Raw genomic sequence first — 27,728 nt, forward strand, 5'->3', positions numbered from 1 at the left:
AATCAAATTCTTATGACCTAAGCAAAAATGTTTTACTGAAATGATCAAAACATTACTAGGGAGCAGCATTCCCGCATCGAGGTTAGGCACCAATCTGCAAAAGGGACCAAACCAGAGCCGTGTGAGGCGAGTCTCCATGGCCCCGCAGGAAATGTCCCGGGTGGGCTGGTTTTGCCTCACACGGGCATCCTGCTAGAGAATTTGACGTGCACCTCACACCTGTTCCCTCTAAAAGGCAGATGTGTTCCCTCAGCCAGCAGCTAACCCCTTGGGTGGGCTCCCAGCGGATCTGCCGGTTCCCCGTGAGAAAGGCCTGAAGCAGATGCCTGCCTTTTCATCCTCCTTCGCTGCTATCTTTGGGCGAAGCCAGGAAATGATCTCTGCGTGCAGCCTTCCTGCCTGGCAGCTCCGACAGCCGATGGAAGCTGTCGTCTGTCGCCCTGCATTTTTCGGCTCGCTGTAGGCGAGCGGGCGGGATGGCAGCGGCGGGGCCGGGCACGCAGGCGCCTGGGCAGGGAGGCGGCAGCGCCGCGGCGGGCGGGCAGTGCTGAGCAGGGAGGGCCGCTGCCACCTGCCCCCGGGCCGCCGTTCCCGGTAAGCGCCGCCTGGGCCGGCCCGGAGGGCCCCGCGGGGCCGCGTAATGGCGGCGGGGCGCGGGCAGAGGGAGCGCGGTGTCACCGCCCCGCGGGGCCGGGCCGGACGGGGCCGGGCGGCTCCTGCAGGCGGCGGGGAGCGGGGAGCGGGGCAGGCCGGCGGGAGGCAGGTGAGGGGCTCGCCCCGGGCCGGGCGGGGAGCGGCGGGCGCCGGCCCCGAGGCCGCGGGGGGAACCGTGGAGAAGCTGCAGCGGTGCCCCGGGGAGCCGTGCGGGTCCCCGGCAGCCCGTGTCCCTCCGGCCGGTTGCCGTCGCCTCAGGGTGCCAGTGCGTGCTTCGCCGGGGGGCGCAGCCCTGCTGCCAGCCGCCGCCGAGCCCACCCCTGAAGCGCTGTCCTTCGAGGAGCTCCCCCGGCTTGGTAACGGGGCTTTTCTTCTCGAGCTCGCTGGCAGTGGGTGTTAGGGCAGGCAGTGGGGAATTTCATCCCGCAGCACGCCCTGTCCATCGGAGTAGCGTGCCTTCTGCGCTGGGATAGCTCCGCTTGTACCAGAAGCGGCCTGGCGAGGCTGAGGGGTGAGGGGAACGCAGCGCCCTGCTGGCCCTGCTGCGCCCCGAGCCCGCCGGGCAAGGCGTGAGGCAGCGGCACGGAGCGGCCTTGAGAGCCCAGCAGCGTTTGCTGTAATCTTCTGCAGCACTGCCAGCGCAAAGGGGCCTAAATGTAATTCTTAAAGGTAGTCAATAACCCCAAATGCATTCTCACATCCTGTGTTTCTCTAAACGGTCTGATAAGATCAAAGGAAAGAATATCCGGAAACTCGCTTATTTCAGCTGCCTTGAATATTTTAATTCGGTTGCATCTTCTCAGATTAGTTTAATTCCATCCCATCCATGTTTGTCTATATTCTTCCTATCTTCATCATTTTAGAGATAACTGAAAATTCCACTGCCTATTTCTGAACTGTTCCAGGCACCTGTCTGTCTGCCTGGACTGTCTTTCCAGACCCAGGCCTGGGTATGCTTCAGGTACACCTCAGGTATACTTCATTTGTATACCTGCCCATCTTTAATACAGCCAGGCATCACTTTTCTTTATTATCTGACTGTGGATCTCTTCATTGCATTGTCCATAATGCTTCCTTTACTCCAGACTTGCTGGCATTCTGGTTGCTCAGCATTAAAAGCATATTTTTCTCCATTACAGACTGTTCTGCAGAATTTTCAATGCTTACACCAACAGGCTTATTTTCGTGGGCTTTGTTTTCCCAGTGATACATAATTTTCATCTCATCCTCGCTTCTTTCCATTCCATATTTCCACATTTTGCCTTTCTGTATTAACCTCTTTTTACCAATGTAAAATGCAGATAAAGAAGGTAAATGGCTGATCCAAGAGTGAAGCCAGTTATACATGCCCTATTTCTCACCTCTATTTCCTAACACAAAATTATCTTTGTTTTCCTGTGAGAGCTGAAATGAAGATTCCCAGGAAGATTGTCCCGCAAGGCTAACTTCTCAAGGTTTGTACTGCTGATCTGGGATAAAGCACAGAGTGTTGATACTCCCAGCAACAACAACAACAAAACCAAGAAGCCCAAACCAGAGGATTCATCATAGTTATGTTGCCACAACTAGCAGGAGAATTTTTCTCTGTGACCTCCCCTGGCTTTCACTCATTCTCAACTACTGCAAATTTTCTTCCCACTGTTACCATTTTTTTCCTTGATGGACCCAGTTTTGTAGGTACTTAGCAGCAGCAGCACTAGGAATAAAAGAATTCCAGCACAGCAGAAGATGGGACTTTGTGTTCCTCCTGCCTTCAGAAGCATCCTCCCAGGGATTACCTGTGCGTTTACAATGCAGGTCATGGCTTAGCTGTTTCCAGATGTGCATTGATTCTTTCCTGCATTAAAGCACAAGGTACAAATGAGTCCCCCCACGTCTCTGCTAATTACCTGTCAGAAAGCTTGCAGGCGAGCCTCCTCAGGCTCATCTGTTGAAAGCAAAGTTGGTGCTTGACCATGGAGAAGTGGCGTTCCACAGTGACTAAGCCAGGTTTCACTGGTTTGGCTGTGAGTTCTCCATTTTACCTTTACCTTCCTGGTCCTCCACTACATATTTATAGAACTGGAGGCAAAGTTCAAAATACTCATCACTAGTTTTATTGCACATACAGAGCAACTGAAACATGTTGGTTTTAATGGCATCCAGAGAGCAACTGGCAGAAATAAGCCATCTTTTCTTGATTTCTGAAAGGACTGGCCTACACCTACCTCAAAGAAAATGCTGACCCCTCCATTTAGGGGAGAGCTTCAGTGCCCAGAAAATAGCAGCTACTTAAGTGATAAAACTGGAATGGAACTCAAACAATTCTCTGCTGTCAAACAGTGCTCTGTGTATACTTAAATAAATATCACACCTATGTATATTAAATAAATATTAGATCCCAGAGTGGTCACCAGCATGCTTTGGAAAGAGGTTTCCTGGTAGCAGTAGCGCCTGAAATATCTGTCTGTAGGCATGAGATGTCCAAGAACTAAAACTATATGCATGTTTATGGAGAATTCTCAGTTCACATTCTTTCCCTTGCACTTGTGTTGGTAGATGGCAAGATGAGGCTGAGGAGGAGGTACCATGAGACACTGTGGCTTTGTGCAGCTGAGATGAGCAGTGTGTGTACGGCATGACCAGCTCTTGAGAGCGAAGCCTTCTGCTATGAAACACTCCGTGCTGCTTCATCAGTGTGTCTCAGTTCGCTGTTGGCTTCTGTCCTCAGCCTGCCAAAACTGTCGTATTAACATTGCGAGGTCCTGTAGGATGGACAAGAGCGGCAGTAGCAAGGTCTTTCACAAGACTTTTCAGACTGTTATAAGGTGTATAAATGTGTGGCTCTGACTCAAAGGCTGTCAGCTTCACATGGGCTGTTTATAAAAGACCGTTCTTTAATTTTCTCTTTAGTTTGACTGGTGCTGGCTCTGAGCAGAACTGTAGGTTTGAGATCCATTTTTTATAACTGTCATTTCCATTAATACCTCCTTTTTGCCTTTCAGACATGGCCATGTCCAGTTCCCTTCTGTGGGCTGTTGACATTTTTGGGAGGGTTTACACTCTGTCCACCGTTGGCCAGCACTGGGAGCTCTGTAAGGATACACAGCTGGAATTCAAACGGGTCTCTGCTGTCAAGCAGTGCTGCTGGGGAATAGCCTGCGATCATCAAGTATACACCTATGTGTTCTCGGGTGATGTTCCTATTAGATACCAGGAAGAGACCTATGAGAATCAGGTATGGAACACTACACGTGCCTCTGCTATATGTTCTTCAGCAAGCAAATCCTTAGATTAGCTGTCTCTGTAGGTTTTTCTCACAGACTGATTGTTTGGTTTTATTTTTCATTTTTTACCTCATGTTTCTGAAGAGTATATATGCATTGAATAGGTTATTATTTTAATATTTTAATTCCCAAAGGAAGGTTATACTTTCTGGCTCTTGCTAAAGGAACAGTGTGCACTGCAGCATCCTTCATGCAAGCTGTTTCACCCATTCCACCTGATGTGCTCCTTTCCTTGGTGAAAAACAGTTTCCTTAAGAAAATGTCCAGTGTAACAGGCAACAAAAATACACTATTCTTACAAAATACTCTTTTTGTAATGTTTCAAAGAATTCTCGAGAATTCTTTGAAATACTATTTTTAAATGTATCAAGGAATTCTCTAGTAAAAGCATTAACTCTTCATTAAAGTACATTTCCAAATTTTCTTTTTTGTATAGAAGTGTTATTAAGATGATCTTTTCTATGTAAGATACATCAAAAGAATGTTTTTAACAATGTTTTTAAGTAAATTTATCTATTTTGTTTTTAACTTCACCAAAAGTTATTTGTGAGATAAAACAGAATAATTCTCTTCAACACATTTCCCTGCTTTCTAAGGGGTAACAGGATAAATGTAAGTTGAGAAAATACATTAACTATCTACATGGGTAAAGATAGAACAAACTAATTTAATACATTATTTAACATTGATACAAGTTTCTGTCCATTTAAGAATATTCATTTTGCTAAGTAAATATGCATGTACTTTAAAAAATGCAAAACTTGAAAATCGATTTGGTTTGTTATTTTAAAACTTTTGTTTTGTTTGTTCTAGCCTATGAAAAAATGGAAAACAAAACACTAGAAACTACAAAAGGAAATACTGTGCAAGAGAACAGAATTAAACTCAAGTAGTTTACAGACAATGTGCAAAGCAGTTTAGTAAGATTCTTAGTAAGAAAAAGTAATATTTTGCATAACAGCAATGTAATTAAACAACTAATTTCCCATATGCCCTAAAATGCAGGACAGTATTACCTAACCAGTCTTGCCAGTGTTTCTATAGCAGGTAAAACTGAGGCGGAAAAAAAGAAAAACCGCAACTGCATTGGTGAAGAGCCTAGCAAGTTACTTGTCCTATAACTGATTTAGGAAAAAAAAAATCAGTAAGATATGATACAGGAAGATTCATTGATGTAGTTGTCTTTACATAGTTTCTGGTGGTGAAACTATGGTGTTTTCCTAGTGTAGGCCATGTGTTAGTCAACTTTCTCACGTGAGATACCTTAAAAGTCCCAAAGCTATCTACACAGGAGTTATCCTAATGCTTCAATATCATGGTGCCATACATCACCAAAGAAAAATGCACTGTAAGTAGTAAACTATATCATCCATCATTCCTATTTATGTAGTTGAAATTTGCTTGGTCGGGACTAGCTCTGCAGTCAGTCCTTCTGTGATACTTTAAAACAGCTTCTACCAAAGACCATATTAGCTGGGGACCTACAGCATGATCACTTGCTCATTCACCCCAAGAATTATTCCTCTTCTACTGCAGAAAAAAAATAAAAAGGTATAATTTATGACTCACTAGGGCTCTGTAGATGTCCAATGAGGTGATGTGATCTCAAATACAACATTTTTGTTATTATTTCTGGCAGCGCTGGAATCCAGTTGGTGGCTTTTGTGAGAAATTATTGCCCAGTGACCGCTGGCAGTGGAGTGATGTGAGCGGGCTAAAACATCAGCAGCTTGATAGTTTCACACTGCCTTCACCACACTGGGAGTGGGAGTCTGACTGGTATGTGGATGAAAATATTGGAGGGGAACCAACAGAGAAAGGGGTAGGTGAACAATACCAAAAAGAGATCTATTCTGGGAATCCTTAGTCTGTAAAATAAAAGGCACTTTTATAAAATGGCAAAAGGTCTGTAAAAATAAAAGGTACCTCTTAACTTCCCATAGCTACTTCTTTCTGGGAAATAGCTCAGCTATAATACAAAACAAGCAAGGATCTTGTCTGAAGGCTTTTGAAGTCCATAGGAGTTGTTTTTTCTCTTTGGATCAGGCCAAGAAATGCTGCCAACTTCGTATTGCTATTTAAAAACGTACTATGAAGAAAGCAAAGTGCTTTACTGTATCTTGTTTGTTCTGTATATGTCATGCAGAGGAATTAGGACATGATTCATAAATCATTCACAGAATTAGCTCGTCTGTTAATCAGGCTGTTAAGACATGCACAGTAGCCTGTACTGTTAGGAATGACTCTTGTGCAGAATCGTTCTGAGTTAAGACTTCAAGCTTTTTCTTGGTCCAGTTTTTCACAAAAGAAAACCTCTGTTTGCAGGGCTGGACTTATGCCATAGACTTCCCCAGCACCTACACAAAGGATAAGAAATGGAATTCTTGTGTGAGACGCAGGAGATGGATCAGATACAGGAGATACAAATCACGGGATATTTGGGCAAAGGTTCTGGATATCTTTTTAATATTAACTAAACCATTGTTTTTTGTTTTGTTTTTGTTTTGTTTTTTAAATAAAAATTAATTCCCTTGCACTTATAGTTGATTATTGCTGCTCTGGAGGTTAGACTTCTATTCCTTGACTTCCAACCTTGTAATTCTTGCAAGCTTAAACGGAAAGCTGGGATTTTTCTTAGAAACTTGTGGTAATAAGGTACCAAATCTCATGTTAATGCAGTTGGTTGGAGATAGATGTTCAAATCCTCTGCAAATTTCTTGCTAACTTTTGAAGTTCCTTTGGTTATTGACAAAGCATTCTCTTTTGAGATGGCACCTGCTTAGCATCATTTAACCAGCTGTGTCCTTTATCTGTATAAATAACTGTTATTTAATAAATGTTGCTTCATTTTGAGAATGTGCAAAAATTGAGATGTTCCAGCTTTCCAACTCAAAGAACATCTGTTTGGAATGTTCTGTGAGCAAAACTTTCCTTTAGTTTGGGACTGAAACAAAGACTTTTTCATGCTGCTTCAGCAGTGTTTCCCCGCCCTTTATATATAGCAGCCTTCAATGAGAGAAAGAAGCTCCATGCTTAGCCTCTTTAGAAGCGATACTAAAACTAACCTGCAGAAAGCAAGTTAAGCCACTGGCAAAATGGCCTATCCATTTGCAGCATCTTTTCTGTTCTCAGTCTTCCCTCTGTTCGCTCCAGATCGTATCACGGGATGATCCGGATCAGTTGCCAGACCCTTTCAATGATATCTCAATTGGAGGATGGGAAATCACTGATGAGCCTCTTGGCCGTTTATCAGTGTGGGCGGTTTCTTTGCAAGGAAGGGTACGTGCACATTCCATACGTTTTCTAATATAAATTACTACTGAAAAGGAGTTAAGTGCTTTTAAAGCAAGGCATGTTTGTTATGGTAAGGAACTACACTGCTTGTGCAAGCAGGCCTGCTCCTTACTAAAATTCTCTAGGATCGAGAGATTTGAGGTTACTGATTGAGTCTCCAGACTTGGCAATACGCAATCCAACTGTGGAATGTTTTGAATTTATTCTCCTTTGAAAACTATACATCTTTCTTTTGTTGTTGTTGTTTTGTTTCTGGTTTTAGGCCCATTGTAATGCTTCTCATCTTCTGCTCAGTACTGTAGAGATAGCTTCTTGCTTTCCTTCCTTCATTGTTAGAGCATGCATCTGAGTAGCCTTCCTTTGTCTCTAGACAATTTCTAACTTGCGGTCTCACAAGGAAGAATGTAGTAATTGTAACAGGTAGCCTGAGACTGCACTTGCACTTGACACTGCCTGGGGAGGCAAGCAATCTTGGTTAAATTGTTTAAAATGAAATTCCCTGTGCCTCAGGCTTCCCCGTAATAAGTGACTCGCATCCCACTCTGCAGGCTTACCTTGACTGACATTATAAAATGCTTTCATTTCTCAAAGTAAAAGTCTCTAGAGGAAGAATGTATTTCTAAAACTGGTGATTTAGCATGCCGCAGTCGTCTTTTGGAGCACTTGTATGACCACCACAGGATGCTTTCTTTGACATTCCTGTTTTGACTGGAGTGAAAAAAATCATGCAGGCAGTCAGAGCATGACTGGCAGATGGCCGGGATGTCACTGCAGGCTGCGCAGAGAATGGAATTTTTACCTATGTTGTGGCAAGCTCTGTTCAGTGAAAGCGAGGTTGGGCTCTCATCTAACAGGAACATTTTCGTGTTGTTTATTTGTTCATTCTTGTTTTGTATTTTTGTTTGTTTGTTTGTTTTTAACATGCCTTGAGATATAACAAAGTGTTTTGTTTTGCTTTTAATGTTGAAATATACACAGAACTTGTAGCAACAGGTCACGTGCCCAATCCAGATTCAAGTCCATGATAAAAGCTAATCTGTAAAAACACCTCCTCCCTTAGTACATAAGGAAATAGTCTTCAACAGCATAATTGACATCAAAAAATACTTCTAACAGCCAGTGCAAACACTGCATTAAAAAAAAACGAACAACTGTTGTTAAAGGAGGACTGTTCTTTCATCAGGATGTCATCGTGCTTCTCTGAATAGCTTCATTGTTGTAGTAGTATTTTGTAAGTTTTTTTGTGTGTGTTTTTTTTTTTTTTTTTTAAATTTGTCTAGGTGTGGTACAGAGAAAACGTTTGCCATCACAATCCAGAAGGTTCCATGTGGTCCTTAATCACCACTCCTGGTGAAGTTGTACAGATCAGCTGTGGACCGTATGACCTCCTCTGGGCAACTCTTTGGGAAGGGCAAGCTATTGTGAGAGAAGGAATTGATAGGAATAACCCTCAAGGTGAAGTGTTGTTACATTTAGCATGAAACCTCTTTGATTTTTGTAATGTTGCATAAGGAAATAACCTACAATGGCTTCCGGGCTTTGTTTCTTGCAGGAATTTCCTGGAGTATTGTGGAGTCCCCAAGCTCTGAAAATGGGATTATGCACGTCTCTGTGGGAGTTGATGTGGTGTGGTGCGTTACAAAAGATCGGAAGGTAAGAGGTGTTATGCTCTGGTTCTGTTTTTTTCTCCCTTTTTTTATCTGCTTTTCTGAAATGGGCATGTAACTTTCATAGGAAATGTCGATGATTTGGACTCCCTATACGCATGGTTTGGGTAATTCCAGTCCCCATGCTGTTACAGGAATATGCTGTGGTTTATGATACACATGTACGTACTTGCGTGCAACTTCAATATTCCCTTCAATGAATCCCTTCATATTGAATCCAAAAACAGGGTTTAATTCTGTTTGGGAAGAAAATGTGTTTGATTTCAAACACTAAGACATTGTAACAGTTCAAGATTCTTACTTTGACATCACAGACAATTTAAGAATAAGATGGATAATATGAATGAGATTCCTCATAGGCTGTGTGGCTTATGGGCTTCTTTACATGAGGAAGTGATTCAAATCAAGGTATTTACATCATTGGTGTAACTCTCTCCCTTTGGGCATTTATTGTGGGATAAGCGTATGTGTTTTAAGTAATTCAAACATTTTAAGCTGTTTTAAGTAATTGAGTTACACTGGTTTAATGAGTTACTGCTTGTCAGCTGAGCCATGGCAACTGACTGTCCAGCCTGCTCCATCTGCCCCTAAAACCACTATAAGAAATGTAAATAAGCTAGTAGGTTTTCCTTCAGGTTTGCCAAAGGTAGTCAAGTACACAGTCTGTAACATGTTTCAACCAACAAGTTCTAAAGTAGCTACTTGTCATTATAAGACTATATCCTAAATATAGATGCATAACTGGAAGATTTTCCAGGTACCCAGCCCACAGACACTTTCTCATTGGTAAAAACTAATCTAAGACAATTTAAAGAGCAGTACCAGTTAAAAAAAAACCCTTTGTCAGTTCCCTCTGTCAGCTCAGCTTCACAGCAACACTGTTTGGAAGTTGATTTAGAGTCACCAAAAATAGCCTACAATTGACATGTAATAGCAAATATTTTCCCAATGGCTGAGAAACTAACTCTGTCACAGAAAGTCATAGCATGATGTGTCCTTGTGGGCTCTTCAGGCTTTAGTTGGTCATAAAGACATTGTCTGGTTACTATTAGAATTATTTTATCCTCACCTGATTAAAACAAACGAACATGGAGGTAAGTGACTTCTCAAGGCAATGCCGTAGTCAGTATTGGAGATTAAGACTAATCCACTAAAGAAATTAAATTCCAGCTGTCTACCTGCTTGTACAGAAAATGCAAACTACAGACTTTTGTCGTTGTAGGTATGGTTTAGAAGAGGTGTGAATTCACATAATCCTTGTGGAACAAGCTGGATTGAAATGGTTGGAGACATGATGATGGTAAACGTAGGCTTAAATAATCAGGTAAGACACCTGTATACCAGTTGTGAGGTTATTTGTGTTCCTGTTTGTGCAGATAGTATTCACATGTGAACTGTCAGCAGTGCCAATATGGACAGCTGAGCAAGAGGTCCATGTGCTTGAACTGCTAGGAAGGAAGGCATGGCTGCATTCCTCACCAGAATACAACAGTCAGCCTGTCTCTCTTGTCAGACATTCAGGTTCAGTCTTCTTTTGATGGTACTGAATTTCATATTGCATCTACAGTATCAGCAGTAAAGAAAAACAGAAAGGGAAAATGCTGAGTCTGTCGGGTTTTTGCACTGAATTTTCCACCACTGCACCTTTTTGTACATGCTCTTTTCCTGCATTCCGTGCCATTTCCTTCACCAAGCCCTTTCCTTCCCTAGGTCTGGGGGATTGGCTGTGATGACAGGGCAATCTATTTTCGCCAAGGTGTCACACCAAGTGAGCTCAGTGGGAAGACGTGGAAAGCAATTGTATGCGGCCGAGACAGTGACAGATCTCAGACTGGGAGCTCAACAAGTCTGCTCAGGTGCGCAGTAAAATACCTGCTTGAGACTCTATATGCCAGGAGTTTCAGTGCTAGGACATACTTCTGTACATTCTGTACGTTCAAGTGGTACAGACAGGGAAGAGCAGGGAAGGCATCTCTAACCATTAGGCATGCCGAAAAAGCATTTGCTTTTTTGCCATTAAAATTAACAATAAGCAGCAGTTGCTGCAGTCAGAAGCTGATGCTCCTACTTTGGAATTCACTGCATGCTTCCAGCACAGTGTGTTCTTCTGGCCTTTATTATCCCTATCTGGAGCTGGTCTCTAAAAAGATAAAATGTTACATGTGAAGTAACGTGAAGGAGTGTCAGCTTCACTTAGTGATTATCCTTCTCCAGAGCATCACTGTACGTTTCTTTCCTGAGAGATTAGACCAGTAACTCCCTGCTGACTGCTTGCTGTTGGCTGTGCAAGACATGACAATGCAGCCGGCATGCTACAGAAGCTACTTAAGTCAGAGTGCTCTGAGTAGAAGACCTCTCTAGCTAAGACAAAAAGCACAAAGTTAATAATGGGCTTAAAAAAAAATAAATCTATTTATTATTTCATATCCTGAAAATGGGATGTTGCTTCAGTGTTTTTCTTGGAGTTGCTGATAGCCAACACCCCTGATTTTTTACGAAGATCAATGAGATCTCCTCTTAGATCCGTGTTAGACTCTTTTTTTCTTAATGATAGATTTTGACCTTTAAAAGGAAGTGTGCTGTTTCTCTCCTAAAGCTGCAACACTCTGTCAATTTCTGTCTGTCTGTTGTCTCAGGCCTGTGTTAATTTATAATGTTTTGAATTATAGTTAATGAATTATCTATTTGTCCTTCAGTGCTGGCTGTTTCTTTACTGATGATATTCAGAACCAAACAAATGCGGTCATTCCTGGTGATGCAGACACTTCCTCTGACACAGATCTTCCAAGCATCCCCACGTACCTTGCCAACACTCCCCCGATGGGAGCTGCAGCCAGTGGCAGTGGTAGCAGCGCAGGCAACCAGACAGCAGAAATATGTGCAAATTTGACTGTGGATCCTCTGGACTCTGATCAAGGAGAAGCCAATGTTGCTTCAACTGGTAATAAGAAATCTAATCTTGAAAGCCTTAAGTCTACAAACCCAAATCCTTCTGCAGAACTGCAGTGGACAAACATTGACTTAAAGGAGGCTCAGAAGCATCCAGTCCTCTCTGTCAGCACCTTTGCAGAAACGTCCAGCCTGTCTTCCCTTGGCATGTTCTCGGTGGGAGCTGAGGAGCAGTACGGAGCCGATGAGCACCCGCTGTGGGCCTGGGTGTCTGGGGGAGGCTGCCTTGTGGATTTGCACAGCCCACTGAAATGGTTCACTGTCTCCTCAGGTACAGTCCAGGCACCACAGCAGACTTCAATTTCCAATTTCAATTAGTCAGTATTCTTAAAAAAAAATAATAATGTGTTTGGTTTTTGTTTTAAACAAAACCTTGGCACAAAACTTATGATTACTGCTCTTCCTGCAGTTTGTTGTTACGCTCCGTGTCTGAGCATAGTGCTGCATGTATTTAACTGTAAAGCACTTTGGGACTGAGATATGTAAGTGTAAAGGTGATAAAGGAGTTTCTGTAAGAATTTTATAAAATAATCAGTGTGCTGGAACTGCATCTTTTTTTTTAATGGCACTGAAACTGCAACTTCAGGCTAAACCCCTAATACCACTGAACAGTAACTAGAAGCAGTGAAAAAGGCTCTCTTAAGAGATGCCGATGCCACAAATACCACCTTGCCACTACCATTCCTGCTGAGGTAAGGGTAAGACTGAAGTTACTGAGGGGCATTGTGGATGTGAGCCCCAATGATACCTGGATGAGGCTGGAATTTACATTTTTGAAAGACAGTGGAGTATAACCATATTTTAAAAATAGACCATGAGCTGTGGCGTCCTGGTACTTACTAACAGCATAACTCTTAATGCATTGTATTATCTAATTATCTTGCAGTTCAGTGGTAAGTCCCATTTGTATAAAGTTACAGCATTGAAAGATTCAATATAATCATATAGCAGTTCCATTCTGATGCATTATTTACAAAGCTTGGCTTTAATACACTGATTTCAAAGCGTTAATTAGCAAATTTTGTTAGACTGGGTTGATTTGGTCCAGCGTTTAAAGCAGTATCATGATACTTTTTCACAGGACTGTATTCAGAGCTCACTGATAGGTGTTGGTTTTGCTTCTGTTGTAGGTTTGTCGTCCTCCGTGCAGTCTCTTTCTCTGTCTATCACTCCAGCACAGACAGCAGCATGGCGAAAGCAAATTTTTCAGCAGCTCAGTGAAAGGACAAAGCGGGAGCTGGAGAATTTCAGGCACTACGAACAGGCTGTTGAGCAGGTAAGCAACGAGGATATCTACCTCTGTCTTGTGAGCACTTAGATCTGTCAGTACTAGGCATCAGTGGTACAATTCTGATGTACTCATCTGAACTTAGCTGTTAGCTTTTTAATCTCTTCCTGATTTCTGTCTGTGACAGCTTTCTTGGAGTATCACTGTCTGGGTCCCCTGTGGGAAACTGGTGGCTTATTAAACATGGACTAGCAATCTTCATCTAAAAATGTTAGCTGATAGTTTTGTGTAGGAGCAACTGAAGCATTGGTCAGCCATTATTTCATATATTGAAACCTTAAATTCAGAGAAACATTTGCAACAGTGGAATATTGTAAGAATTACTCCACTACAGGATGAGGCTCCTTAATTGAAACAGTGACTCACATAGGTGAACTTTTCTTCTCTGTGAGCCTTAGGTGATCAACATAACTTGCATAAATTAATCAGTGATGATAATATCAGTAACAGCACTTAAATATCAGCTCCTGGTCTCTTTTCAGATTCATTCATGGTTTTGGTCCCTTCATGGCTAATTACCAAATGCCAATTGCCAAGTCTGCAATTCATTTAATTAAAAACACTTGGAGTCCGGGGCTTTAGTTCAGTTTATGTGGAGGGAGTTTGGTTTAAGGATTATGTCAAAATCTTTCAAAATTGGAACAGAAATTGTGTTAGAGTAAAGAATTAGTATCTGTGTGCTATTGCATTCTTTGCAGAAGTCAAATGTTAACACTGATGTACACATGGCATTCCAGTGCCTTTCTATCCAGTTTTGTCAGTTTTCATTTTGTCTTCAGCTTTCTGAATACTGGTGTACTCTGAATACTGTGTCAGAAGTAACTGATACGATACAGACCTTACAGACCTATAGCAGAGATTTCTTGTGGTCACAAGAAATAACGTTTGGAAGAAAGAAGAGTCATGTGGTTTCCTTACTTTTGAAAATTTGTGTTTGCATTACAGTCAGTTTGGGTTAAAACTGGGATGTTGCAATGGTGGAGAAATTGGAAGCCTCATAAATGGATGGATGTGCGAGTGGCACTTGAGCAGTTCACTGGGAGTGACGGAATGCGCGACAGCATCCTGTTCGTCTATTACATGTATCATGAGGAGAAAAAGGTGTGTCCAGCTCAAGACCCCCAACAGTGTTGTGTATGGCAAAAGACAACCTATGAATGAGAAAAAGTTTTTTAGGGAAGGCAAATTATGATAAGCTGTTGTTTTGGGAACCAATTCAAATGTAGCCCAGGGTAATAGTGAATTGCAAGCTTTTCTAAGCTTTGTTAATGCTCTGTCAGAAATGCCCACTCAGCAAGCATCCACATTGCTTAAACCATCACCTTTGCACTAATTAGGATTGCCTTTGGAAGTTCAAAACATTCCTGGCTATGAAGAAAGAACCAAGCTTAGCTGGCTAGGGTCTGCACAAATAGGGTTGATGCATACCGGCAACATGAACCAGAGGTTGTGCAGGCCTGGATACTGGGCCCCATATAAGGAACAACATTCCTTCTGCACCAAGAATTTATTCTTTGCTACCCTTGGCAGCAATGCCTTGTTCATAGTCTTGAAGTGCAAAAATGCTAGCACTGAGGAAGGTATATCTTGAGTTCACCTTAGTCTCATTTTTTTTTCTCTTGTCTTAGTATATTCATGTGTTCCTGAATGAAGTCACCATTATAGTCGATGTTCTGAACGAAGCCAAACACTCCTTTGCCCTGTATACACCTGAAAGGACGAAGCAGCGATGGCCAATCCGCCTAGCAGCCACAACAGAACAAGAAATGAATGACTGGGTAATTCAGTGAAATTTTCATTTCAACCTGGCTATTTTTGAAATAAAACATAAAAGCTAGTCTCTGAAATCTGAGCATTACATTTACAGTATCTAGGCTTCTTAGCTATCTTCACTAATTAAGCATTTTAGAAGTCCTCTTCAAGCTCCGTCAGGGGCACCCAAGGCTTACTGTCTCCTCTAGAGTTTGCACTGGTTCTGAAGCCACAGTTATCCAGAGTAAAACCAACATTGCTTTTCCTTCCCTTCCTACCTCTGGATATAGATTGGGCTACGAATGAGTTAGGAATTGAATTCAATGAGTCTATTCCTCTGCATTGGTAAAACTGTTGTCACTGTTGTAGAGAATCTTACTTATAGGCAGGCCTGTGTACACACACCAAAGCAAAGGAAAACCTGAAAGACACCTCATAAAGGTCAAATGCTACAAACCACGTTAATTCCTGTTATTCTGTTAAGAACTTCTAAAACACTGAATTCCAGTGCCTTTGAGAAAAAAATGCTAGTTCACTTTGCTGACTTGTAAGAACCTGCAAAGCTAAAATTTCATTTTGTAGTACTGGACCATCGATATGGAAGTTTTTGTTCTTGCTGTAAAAGTAACCTTCTGGCTCTCTGCTTCTTGTTTTTTAGCTGTCTTTGCTGAACATGTCCTGTTGTGAAAGCAGACGGATTCAAGGCCCCCCTTCTCACCATGCCATTTGGTCAGTTACTTGTAAAGGAGACATCTTCGTTAGCGAGCCAAGTCCTGAACTGGAGGCAGGACCACACCTGATGCCATGTGATCAAATGTAAGGGGTTTCAGAAGCTGTTCTTTCTGCATTGGGTGCCTTCCAGCAGAGATTGTCTTTCATGTCAAGTTGGTGACGTTGATGGGCTGTTGGAATGTGTACCACACTGCAGATGTCTGCCAATCACAAGGTTAATGGCTGCCTTCATGCTTATGAGTGCATTTGAAGAAATTCACCAAATTGTATTTTAGTTCTCAGATGATGGAGCTATTCTTGTGATTTCAAAAATTTGGGTTGAGATCCCATCACAAATGACTTGAAAATTTTGCATCTTAAGGATTGCATCCTTAATGTAGTAATGATCTAAATCAAGAGATGGCCTACACTAAAAGTAAACCTAGTCACCGTAATTGTAATGTAATTTGAGTTTTCAGTTTTATCTGAGTCAGGAAATCTGACAGTCTCATTTCTCTACTGTCATTTCAGTCCAGGAATGGACTGAAACTCCTTTAGAGTTTCTATTACAACTGTGACAATGTAGTACTGCAAGTTCTCCAAGCACAAGCTCAGAACTGGGGGGTCAGAGGCCAATCTTCAATTTTTAAAACTGCCTCCAGTTTCTTTGAATAATAACACTTCAGAAATACTTTGGTCCTTTTTCTTCAGGGTAGAGCACCTTCAGCATCTGGAAAATCACAAACTGATGTTCTCTTACATCTTAGTTTAGGGGATCTGTGATTGAAGCCATCTCCTACCATTCGCATAACTAAAACACTTCTCTGCAATTTCTTTACTTTCCCCATTCTTCCCCAGAAAAGTTCCATGGCCAACTGGCTACATAAAGCCCCAGAAAAGGATTAACCTTCCAAGATTAGAAGTATTGGGAGAATTACATCCCTTCTCTTTTTTCCCAATCTCCATAGCAGATATATATGAGATTTGTTTTTTTGTCAGATAAAGGTGATTCCTGCCTTTAAGAAAAATGAGGACCAAGTTAAAGCTGAGGCAGCTGATGGCTGCTAAGACATACAGATTCTAACAAGATCATCCTAACTAGTTCAAAAAAGAAATCAAAACATAAGCCATAAAATAAAAGGAAAGCAGAATACTTCAAAGCCTGAAAATTCCCAGTGAAGGCAGGCAGGTTCCTTCCAGCAACCTTTCCAGTTCAGAGGGAATGCTTTCAACTGGCAGCTGCCTTCATTAACTGAATGAACAGAGGTTGAGCAAACAAGTAAAGTTGCCTTTCCTTAGGATGACAGAGTTGTAGGGGGCAGGGGAAGCATAGATTCCTGACAGATGTAGTATGTAGGATGGGGTAAATGTAAAATTCTGTCCCTTTTCTGGCAGGTTTTGGCGTCAAGTTGGAGGGCATCTTCGACTGATAGAGTGCAATAACCAAGGCATAGTGTGGGGCATAGGATATGATCACACAGCTTGGGTTTATACTGGTGGATATGGAGGTGGCTTCATCCAAGGTAGGGATGACCGTTCTGTGGTGTACGTTTCTTCCTCATCTTCACAACTGGGTCAGCTCTTCAAGTGATTTCAGCTGTCCTTCCTTTAGCCTTTGTCATATGCAGGGGTGTACAGAGAACAGGCCACACATCAGGAAGGACTTGGTATTGCAGTCTTACACAATATTGTTATGGCTATAAAAATATTGTAATATCTTGTAATATAATATCTTACAATATTATTGTGGCTAATAGAATTTAAAATGTAGTATCTGGAACGTTTAGCTTCAGTGTAATCCAAAAGATTTATTTCTCCCAGGACTGGCCAGTAGTGCTGATAACATCTATACGCAGTCAGATGTGAAATGTGTTTACATCTATGAGAACCAACGGTGGAACCCAGTCACTGGATACAGCAGCAGGTTATTTACTTGATTTGTGTTCATTGAGCGTACTTTTTTTACTGATTTCAAATGAAGCATCAAGGGGGTTGTTCTAGCTTTTCGAAATAATTACTACAGATATTCTGTCTTCAGTCTCCTCCAACATTTATGGTTAACCTGAGGTGGAAGGTACAGAATTTTTGAATTTCCTAGATTTATAAATATCCATTCAAAATCCATTTGTAGGAAAACACTACAGATTTGTGCTTTGTGAGTGCACAAAGAGTGCCTGCTTGCAATACCTTTAATTATTAAGGCCACAGAGTGAAAGTTCTTATTAGGTTACATATATGTTCATGTATATTTTGGTCTAAATACATTGTATATTTCAATACTTGAATAATATATTTAAATGGAAGTACTGAAAAGCATTTACATATATGGGTGTCTATGCCATGGACACTCAGGATTCACCTTCGAATTTTTAGTAGTGAGGAATATCAGTCTAGAGAAAAATATTTTTATGGTTGTCAGGTTTGGTGTGACTGGAAGCAAAAAAAGATTCTTTCCCACTGTGCTCCTCACTTACATAATATTTCTATATACAGAGTTTAATGACAGAAAACTGTTTCATTTATGAAAACAGGAACTGCTAGAGATATTTTTTTTCTCTCTCCCCTTTTGAATGATGTTATTGTAAATGACCTTGCATTCCTTGTGCACTGTCTCACTGCAGAGGCCTGCCCACGGACAGATACATGTGGAGCGATGCCTCTGGCCTGCAGGAATGTACAAAAGTCAATACCAAGCCTCCTTCACCACAGTGGACTTGGGTAAAGTTTGTTTTAAAAGTCTTTTTACTACTAAAGTAAGGCTAAATAGGATACAAAACTTGCAATCAAGTGACTTTTTTTTTTTTTGTGAGTTTGTCATTACATTTAACTTTTGTTTGCCTATTTATAATAATAATAATAATCTTCCATAGTCAAAAGAACATTAAGCATTGAGGGGGTTTTGTTGTTTAGTGGGACTTAGACTTCTCTTCAGATTGCTTTGTCTTCAGCTGAATTAAAAAGACTTGGGAACCTCTGTATGAGTTTATATTGCACGTATTAGAAGGTTTTTAGCAAGTCATTGCACTCCAAAAAGTAGAAAGGGAAATACTGAAAGAGATTATTTTTATGATACAGTAGGTATTGATTGTGCTTCTTGTTGTCTCCTTCTGACAATAGGTATCCGACTGGTATATTGATTTTAGTACTTCAGGTGGAACAGATCGGGAAGGCTGGCAGTATGCAGCAGACTTTCCAGCGTAAGGAGATACCTTTTTCTGCCTAAAATCCTAGCAGGCATTTTTAAGTTCTTGTTTCCTCATTTGCTGTTTTGCACATAAACCATACTTTGACAGGGGCAAGCGTGCCTTGATTTCTCTCATGGTACGGAGACACTAACACTGAAATGTGCTGGGGAGGTAGGGCAGCAAGGTGAAAGTTACCTTAGCAAACAGAAGTTCCAAGTGTTTTAAAGTTAGCAGATGCGTCTGGTGGGCAGATACATAGACGATGCTCTCAGGCTGTCACTGAAATTGGAGATGCTCTGACATCCTCGTGAACACGTTTTGTTTTGGTAGGTCCTACCATGGCCACAAGACAATGAAAGACTTCGTCCGACGGAGGCGCTGGGCAAGGTGAGGAACTAAGATAGAAACACAAGTTTTGATGATAGCTGCTCCCTTATCATCTCCTTTACTTGAGGGGAAGGGTTGTCACACAATCAACAAAAGAAGTGATAAAGAAACATGCAATAACTAACTCACATCCAGGATAAGCTCAGGATCTTTAGCACTCTGGCTCTATATGAAGCCTTTACAGTAGATAACTTAATTGATTTTGTGGGACCTGTAGACAAAATCAGCTGGTGATTCTCTGTATCTGTTTTTCCTTACGGTAAATAATCAAGGAACAATAAAGTCTAGGTATATTAGTACATACTAGTTCACTTGTAACAGCTGAACTATGTCATCTCTATTAGTTACTTTAACATATGAATTCCACATATCATGCACCAGGCCACAGATAATCCCAGCCCCATTTAAATCAAAGTACACTGTATTCAGACGGGTCCAGGAAAATAGCAAACTGCCATTATATTCCATTAAGCAGTGGAAATCTATATTTACGGTTTTTCCAGCTTTTCTATGCTCTCTGTACTAGGCTATCTAACTAATATGCTAAGAAATTGCTGTGAATTTACAGTTATGCATTCTTCTATTTGATACTGAGGCTGCAAAGCTAGTATTTTGGCCTTTGTATAGTATCTTCTAACTAAGGTCCTGAAGCAAACTGTTGTTGTTCCACGATGTTCAACCAACCAAATAACATCCATTTGATCAAAATAAACAACTTGAGAAATACCCTTAAACCTAAACATTTCCTCCTACTTTAACTATCAATTTAAAATTGCAAACAGGTAAGGAACAGCTCAGGGCTGGATCTTATTTTTCAGAATTGGGAACAGAGGAATGCCCCAAGTTTTTTAGGACATTCTTTATAAACAGAAATAGCTGCTGTGATGATAAAATCTAACGTAGTTTCCCCAAGACAGCTCTTAACTCAAAACTGCCTTTTCTCTGCTTACTTCAGGATACTACATTTGCTTTTTAACAGTTGCCACCAAAAAACAAATTGTAAAGTGATTCCCTTACCCAAGGCAGAGGAAGGAATGAATTGGGTGTGAAGTACAATGGGATTCCTAGCTGGGGTCAAACAACCATGATTCAGCTATTGCCCACTGAGTTTTAGAGAGTTAGGAAGCAGAGCTTAGGAAGAGAGTTAGAAGCTGCAAAACCTTCTTTGGTGGCCTTGATTTTATATTTTTTTTTCTAAACAACAACAAAAAACAACTTGTGAAATCAGAACAGATGTAAACTGTCAGAATTCAAAACCTGATGCAAAATATGATTGTTGAAAACCCTTTTAAATTAAAAAATAAATAAATAAAAGCTAATTCTTACTGTACCTATTTAATGAAGAATTCAGGATTGTTCAAACTAAAGTCACCAATGGATCAGATCAGGGAACAAGTTCAGTTATAGAAGGTACATACTTCTGATGGGTCTGGGTTTTTTTTGCCTCAGAAAATGTAAGATAGTCACCAGCGGGCCATGGCTGGAAGTGCCTCCTGTTACCCTGTGGGACATCTCCATAATTCCCAGTTCAGATGCGGTTGATGAAGAATCAGTAGCACTGTGGGCAATCAGTGACAAAGGAGACGTGCTCTGCAGACTTGGAGTGACACAGCAAAACCCAGCTGTAAGGCTCCTTGTTTATTTTTACCACCTTATTAATGTATTTAATGTAATTATGCAAGTACATACACAGAGTCATGCAGTGCCTTCTGTCAAAGTACCTTATTTTTTTTCCTTTTCGTGTCCCAGATTTTAAAGTCTTTGTCCATCAACTGTGACAGTTTTCTGCCCACATTTTTTTAAAATATTCTTTCTCTTGCATAATCTGCTTTAGCTTGTGTTACATTATTTGCAGTAGCCTCTCATCCCTGTGTGATCTTTGAAGGTCCCTTCTAATTGAACGACTCTATTCTAATTATCTCCTGTGTATCTCCTCATGAAGTACTTTACTTCCACTTTCTGCACTGATAGCTTAGTTCTATTTTTTTTCCCCCCATCATCAATAATGTGTATATCCTATTCATTTAACTGCCCAGAGATAGAAGTTTTCTAACCTATGTCCCAAACCTAATGCCCTCTGATAGCAATAGGAGTTTGTCCATGGACTTTTCAGAGCCTGGAACTGACTTTGCTTATTTCAAAGGCAGGTGGGCCTGGATGTACCTACTGACTTTTCCTTGAACTGGAACAGAAATAATGAGTACATGTCCAGTAAGGTACACAGAAAGGAACAAATAGTTTGAGTAGCTTCATTAGCAATCTTTCCTAATAAAATACATGTGCTAAAACAACAAATTAGGGTTGATATTCACTAATTTTAAGCCATATTTACAATTGGAAAGAAAATATACTTTCAGTGGAATTTGGAGAAAAACTGCAAGATGAAAATTTATAGGGATGATTTTTTTCTTCTTCCTACTCAGTCTGCTACAATAGCACAGGTCCGTATGGCAGTGCAACAGCAAGAAATTGAATTCTGTGTCTGGAATCTGAAGCCAGACAGACTTCAGTCTGTTGATTTTTGTGAGATTATTGCTCTATATAATCAAAAAAGGTATTATTTGAAAAAAGGAGGAGAGAAGAAAGAGAAAGAAAGAGAACAGATCTCTATCCCAACCATTCAGAGACAGGCAGGTCCCTAAATTTCAGTGATTTCAACTGAAAAAGCTCTGGTGTAGTCCAACATTGCTATTAATTTCAAAGAGTTAAATATCCAAGTATTTTTGAGGATCAGACACCTTGTTTCTGTTCAGTCATCCTAATTTTTTATTTTTCATAAAAGAATTATTACTCAGAGTCTTTTTTACTACCTAGGATTTTCCCCATTTGGTAGCAATCAAAATAATTTTATCATGGTTTCCCATGGAGTTTTTAAACTTTGCTTCACAATTTTTTCCACAATTTGTCAGGGAACATCCTGGCTTCATGTGGGAACAGATCAGCCCTTCATTTCCATCTCCATTGGAGCATTTTACCAGGTGTGGGCTGTTGCTAGAGATGGTTCTGCCTTCTACCGGGGCTCAGTGTCTCCAAAGAAACCTGCAGGTGAGTACTTCTACGATTTTTGGTTACAATCTTCCTTTTATACAGGATGTAAGCTCTACTACAGTGCCATGTCTAGAGAAGACAATTTTTAGTAGAGGTCTTTCCAATAGGCTATACAAAATAAGGGATATGAATAATCAGCATCATGTTAATTAGAGCAGTTAATTTGCTTTTCACTTGGGTGATTTAGAAGAAGTGTTCATCTCTAAAAACAAGCTAGCAAAAATCCATCAAGTGTAATGTAATTCGCAGTTTCCCTGCACAGGTATGCATTTCCACTGTAGATACTTCCCAGAATTCTCACACATAGTCCTGTTTTCTCAGTGTTTTACTCAAGTATTTCTGACTTTTAGGTGACTGTTGGTACCATATTCCTTCGCCTCAAAAACAAAAATTAAAACAAGTCTCAGTAGGACGAACATCTGTGTTTGTGTTGGATAAGAACGGTAAGGATTTTTTAGAAATTATTTATCATTGGTAGAAAAACTACATCGGTATTAGATTGATTTAAAAAGGAGAGTCCAAGTCAAACCTTCTGCTTGCACTGCTGCTCTTAGAGAATACTCTTTTGTATTCAAAGAGACATGCAGTGCCATAGGTAACAACAATGCATCGCCTATACTGTTTTTGCAAGAAAAAAAAAAAAGTACCAGGTGAATCTCAAAGAGAATTCCGTGGAAGGATTTTGTGTCTGAAACCCTAGAATGTACAAAACTGAAGAATATCTTCCTGTTAAGAAAGCTAGAAATAGCACCACCATTGCAATAAAAATTGTGAAGTATTGTTTTGTGAAAGAAACAAACCTTTAACACCAGTCTCCTTCAGCTATCTTGACCTTACGTTTTACTTCTCTAATGCATAGTTCTTTATATAAATATTTTTTCCTCAAGAAATTTTTCAAAACAGTGTAGCTGCTGTTTTCCAGAAAGTTATAATGAGTAAGAAAAAGAAAAAAGAAAAGAAAGATATAATGAGTTGTAGAGCTTAGGGATATGGTTTAGTGGAGGGCTGTTAGCGTTAGGTTGGAGGTTGGACTCGATGACCTTGAGGTCTCTTCCAACCTAGAAAATTCTGTGATTCTGTGATTCTGTAACTGCAGAAATACAAATTCCAAAGTATGAACTTCATCTTCCCTTGTTGTAAAACATTAGTTGATGCCCCCAGTGATGCGTGCCCACAAAACATAGAAAGTATTAACTACTGAGTTCTTACGTTGTTTACTAGTACTTTATGCAGAGCTGTAACCAGGACTATTTATTTTATAGGCAACCTTTGGTACCGGCAAGGTATCACACCAAGCTACCCTCAAGGATCTACTTGGGATTATGTATCAAATAATATCCGCAAAATGTCTGTAGGGCCCCTGGACCAGGTGTGTATTAAGTTTCCTGGTATCTTATTAGTTTACTAAAAATTACACTTAACATTTTTTTGTAATTATTTTTTTTCAGGATGTTTTTTTTGTTTAGCTTTATTTATTCCACAAGATGATGATCTAAGTGCTGCAATCCCACCAGCAGGACAAAAAATGAGACCAATGCAATAGTGATACAGACAGTCCTTTGACTTAAAAAGCCTTATTAATATATTTTTTTTAAAAAGTTATATATATATAATCTCTTTCCTGCCAAGTCTTACTATCTGGCAATGTTTTCACTACAACTCTGGTATCTAGTTAACTGTTTGGTTGCTATCTGAATAAATCAGAGCAGTTTTGGCCTACTCCAGAGTCAAGACTAGCCTATTAATGCAAAATCAGGATTTTCATGTCTGGGAAGAGCAGCACAAGGAATACATTTTACTGCCACTTTTTGCTTTCTTTGAGGTCTGGGTGATAGCTGACAAAGTGCAAGGAAGTCACAGTTTGAGCTGTGGGACAGTGTGCCACCGCACTGGTGTTCAGCCAATGGAGCCCAAAGGCCTCTCATGGGACTACGGAATTGGGGTAAGTGCTGGGGGACACCATGCTGCTTTAAGGCCGGTACCAAATGCCCATAGGCACTGAGCGGAAAGCAAAGCACTAGCCTGCTGAGCTGGCAAGCTTTCTAAAGCTTGCACACACCTGCAGGAAACTGACGTTTGTTCTCCAGTTTTAATTCCTTTTTGAAGTTAAATATAATGGCTTGTACAATTATTGCTGGGAAGTCATTTATTTGCGTTTGATAAGTATTCATTTTAAATAGGTCATTTAAAAGCTATAATGGAAAAATTAATAAAAGTAAGTAGCATTTTTTAAAAGTAGATTCCTTCCTCCTCTGCACATGATTATTTCTCCTGGTTGCTCCCTTTATTACTCTCAGTGTTCTCAGAAAGGCTATTTCAATGTTTTGGCCCACTGCAGATGGGTGGAAAACCTGCAGTGGTTCTATAGGAGGCTGGGCAGTCCCCCAGGCCAGATCAGTGGGGCCTGTGGCCAGGCAGAAGGACGGCTTCCTTAGAGCTGGAGCTCATGAGGCAGCAACCACTAGCACCTCAGCACCCCAGGGGATGTGGGGGGACCCTGGCTGAGGTCTCCCAGCCCAGCTGTATGGGAGCCTCTTCCCAGGGCCTCCAAAGGGAAGGGGTAACCCTCACCAGCACCACCTCTGCGCAGGCTCAGAGCCCCCCAGCCCAACCCAGAGGCAGGGGGAATACTCTGAGAGCCCTTCCTTACACTCATCCATTCTAGGTGCTCTGCGCAAAAGAAACAGCAATGTGAATGGTGGGTGCTGCATGTGAATTTTAAACGATGAGGTGAATATGCACATTCCTTTTTGGGTAGTTACATATGCAATCAGATTTTGATTTGTTTTATAAGGAGCCTTTTTTCTGACTGAGCCCAGAGCAGGATTATTTTCCATATGAATAAGCCATATAAAAGTAGTAATGTACATAAAGCATCACATCAAATATTGTAATTACAGGGTGATGTTTCTCCTTTTATGTTTCTTTATCAATCTTCTGTAGGGTGGATGGGAACACATTACAGTCAGAGGAAATGCAACTGAAGCATCCAGGGTCGCTATGCAAGACACTTCTGAGGAAAACTCTGCAGTATCAAAGGACTTGGAAGAGAATGAAAGTAAAGGGAGAGCGGTACACTCCAAAACCCCTCTGATGGTCAGTGAAAGCCAAGACTTGGACAGAAGTGCAGTTAATTGTTAAGTTGCCACTGTCTATGTTTTGCAAAGAAGCAGCAGTAATTTAAAAAGAAACTGAATGTCCATGTGAATGTCCATGACCCAAGAGAAAAACATGATCGTTTTGTGCTACTTATGTTTTACTGAACTGGAATTTACAGTGGGGTAATTTTAATACTGATTTCTTCAACTGTGTCATGTGTAAAATGTGACGTACTAGAACTAACAGTTTTGTTAAAACAGGCAAGCATTATAGCCACAATGTATTTCTGACCCTTTACCATAGCTGCTACAGAACTATACAAATGTGAATCTTTGCATATGACCATTACATATATTTAATTTTTGTATTACAGTTCTCATCCCTACATTTCTCATATTCACGTCTTCCATGCTACATTTCGGATTCATATTTGAGTAGAGATATCAATATAACCAAATTACAAGCATTTCCATGATTTGCACTGCAAACATCCATACATGCACCTAACTTTGTGCATGTGAGCCCTGTTTACATAAGCCTGTAGGTTTGGTCACGCTACTCTTGCTCACATCAGTAAAATTAAATTCTGTACAACTCAGCTTAGGATGCAGTTACCAGTAAGGGCCAATTTTTCTACATTGGCACTCAACAAATAATATCTTAACAAAAAGAATCACTGGTTTCAGCAAGACTATGTAGAGAGCATGGTCTCTCATTCAGTCTTGGTTACAGAGGCTAAGTCTCACGCTAGATTGTCGGGACAAACTGCAATAGATCATGTGTAGTCTCCACCTTAACTGGAACCCTAATCACTAAGGTATACAGATAGATACCTACCTAATGATGTTGGAAGGGACCAGACACTTGAAGAGTTAGACTGTGCACCAGATAATTGCAAATTATACGTTTGTAGCATAAAAGAGAAGAGGGGATCTTAAATAAGATTCTGGCTTCACAGGTAGGAATTCAAAACAACTGTGCTGGTACCAGTGGAATCTGTCACCATATACTTAGGCAGGTTTAGGAGGAGGCTCTACATTTTGCTTTTAGTAAGCTATTGATTCATTCCTTCTTCCAGCAAGAAACCATGTTTTTTTCCCCAGAAAAGCATTTTTCCTGTCTTTTACTTATCTTAGTTAGACTGTGATGTGAAATTATTGTTTGAAATCATTATTTGAAATCCAGTCTGTGGGAAGTGCTGAGAAAGCATTCTCTCCCAGTAGCTTCAGGAAGGCACCACCTTTTCTCCTCTGGCAGCAGTTTACAATCATTTTCCCTCTGTGTGTGACTATATATGAAGTTATTTTTATATGAAAAGCAGTGTGGTGTGGTCTCAGTACTGTATTTGTAGAAGTAAAGCTTACGTTTGCACGTATTTAAAGAATATATTTGATATTCTAATGCCAAGGAAAGCACTGTTTCGAAACCCAAATGTGAATGAAGATTGAAGATGCTTTACTGTTTAAAAAAAATCTGTTGATCTTTCCAATATGTGATTACAGATTTCTGTTTTATACATACATTGTGGAAATATCAAAAATAACATTTTGTGTTAATTACCATAAACAGGTTTTGCGTAACTTGCACAGTATCTTGTCCAAATAAATAACTTTATCATGTATTTTTAGAGAATTATTAGGATTGTATTTTCTCTGCAGCATATCAGAAAAGTTTTTTTTTCATTAATAGTCAGTGTCTACATGGCCAACTAGCTAATTGATTCCATACAATAAGCTCTATAATGTTCCTTTGCATCTTTCCCTGCACTTCCAAGTTTCACCTACTTTACTGTAAAACACTGGCTTTAAGTGAACACAGGTAACTTATGTTTGAATATTAAGTATTTGCTTTTTGAAACTGTTAATTAGAAAATGGATTAATTTTAAAAGATAATACCATTGTTATGGCTAACTAAAATCAGGAAAAGTGACTTTAAAACAATTTTGAAAAATAAAAGTAATTTATCAGAAAAATATGCCTCTTATGAAATCCCTTTTAACACATCCTTAGGAGTAGCACTTTGCAGCAAAGAACCCTTCGGGCACCTGCTGCTGCTGCGTTGAAGTGTGCTGGTGCCACGCCTGGTGGTTCATCAGGGTGGCAGCACTGAGAGGACTACTAGCCTCTGGTCTTTGGTACTGCAGCTGCAGCCAGGTACTGCGTGCCACTTGGGGACTGATATTTGAAATAATGACTCTTTGTTTGCAGTAAGTCCTATCAGAAACACGCTGCCGCAAGCATTTGAACTCTGTACTTGTAACAGCACCAGGAAGCGGCGCGTGGAGTGATAGGCATTTCTTCCATCCACAGCACTGTTAAAATACTGGTTTTCCAACTCACTTGTTGCTTCCTCTGCCAAAGTAACCAAAGAGCACCTCAGCCACCTGCTCTCCCACAGAAACATCTGAGAAGGCACTGAGGACCTGGA

General features: G+C 40.6%; 1 protein-coding gene across 5 annotated transcripts; it reads left to right on the forward strand.

The window, feature by feature from the left end:
* Positions 1–559: 559 nt before the first annotated feature.
* Positions 560–26,805, forward strand: TECPR1 (tectonin beta-propeller repeat containing 1). 5 transcript variants are annotated; one of them, XM_032197573.1, is made up of 26 exons: positions 561–594; positions 2,057–2,108; positions 3,639–3,871; positions 5,560–5,742; positions 6,246–6,368; positions 7,074–7,199; positions 8,495–8,669; positions 8,767–8,867; positions 10,104–10,205; positions 10,592–10,737; positions 11,578–12,101; positions 12,961–13,106; positions 14,064–14,219; positions 14,747–14,896; positions 15,529–15,686; positions 16,977–17,104; positions 17,403–17,505; positions 18,203–18,299; positions 18,699–18,778; positions 19,097–19,153; positions 20,603–20,777; positions 22,063–22,198; positions 22,552–22,644; positions 23,464–23,570; positions 24,024–24,143; positions 25,145–26,805. In XM_032197573.1, exons 3-26 carry the CDS (start codon positions 3,641–3,643, stop codon positions 25,340–25,342), a joined length of 3,615 nt encoding a protein of 1,204 aa, XP_032053464.1. In that variant the 5' UTR covers positions 561–594; positions 2,057–2,108; positions 3,639–3,640; the 3' UTR covers positions 25,343–26,805. The 5 variants fall into 5 exon arrangements, with proteins under 5 accessions (XP_032053465.1, XP_032053464.1, XP_032053467.1 ...); XM_032197574.1 differs by lacking the exon at positions 2,057–2,108 and having other exon boundaries at positions 560–594; XM_032197576.1 differs by lacking the exons at positions 561–594; positions 2,057–2,108 and adding an exon at positions 746–763.
* The last annotated feature ends 923 nt before the right edge of the window (positions 26,806–27,728 follow it).

This window comes from Aythya fuligula, chromosome 15 (assembly GCF_009819795.1).
Source record: "Aythya fuligula isolate bAytFul2 chromosome 15, bAytFul2.pri, whole genome shotgun sequence".
In the NCBI taxonomy this organism is placed as follows: Eukaryota; Metazoa; Chordata; class Aves; order Anseriformes; family Anatidae; genus Aythya; species Aythya fuligula.

Excerpts from the sequence above, each read along its gene's own strand:
- TECPR1 (XM_032197574.1), top strand. The coding sequence starts at position 3,641 with ATGGCCATGTCCAGTTCCCTTCTGTGGGCTGTTGACATTTTTGGGAGG. Across the intron at positions 7,200-8,494 it reads CGGTTTCTTTGCAAGGAAGG|GTGTGGTACAGAGAAAACGT; the intron begins GTACGTGCACAT and ends AAATTTGTCTAG. Across the intron at positions 10,738-11,577 it reads AGCTCAACAAGTCTGCTCAG|TGCTGGCTGTTTCTTTACTG; the intron begins GTGCGCAGTAAA and ends TTTGTCCTTCAG.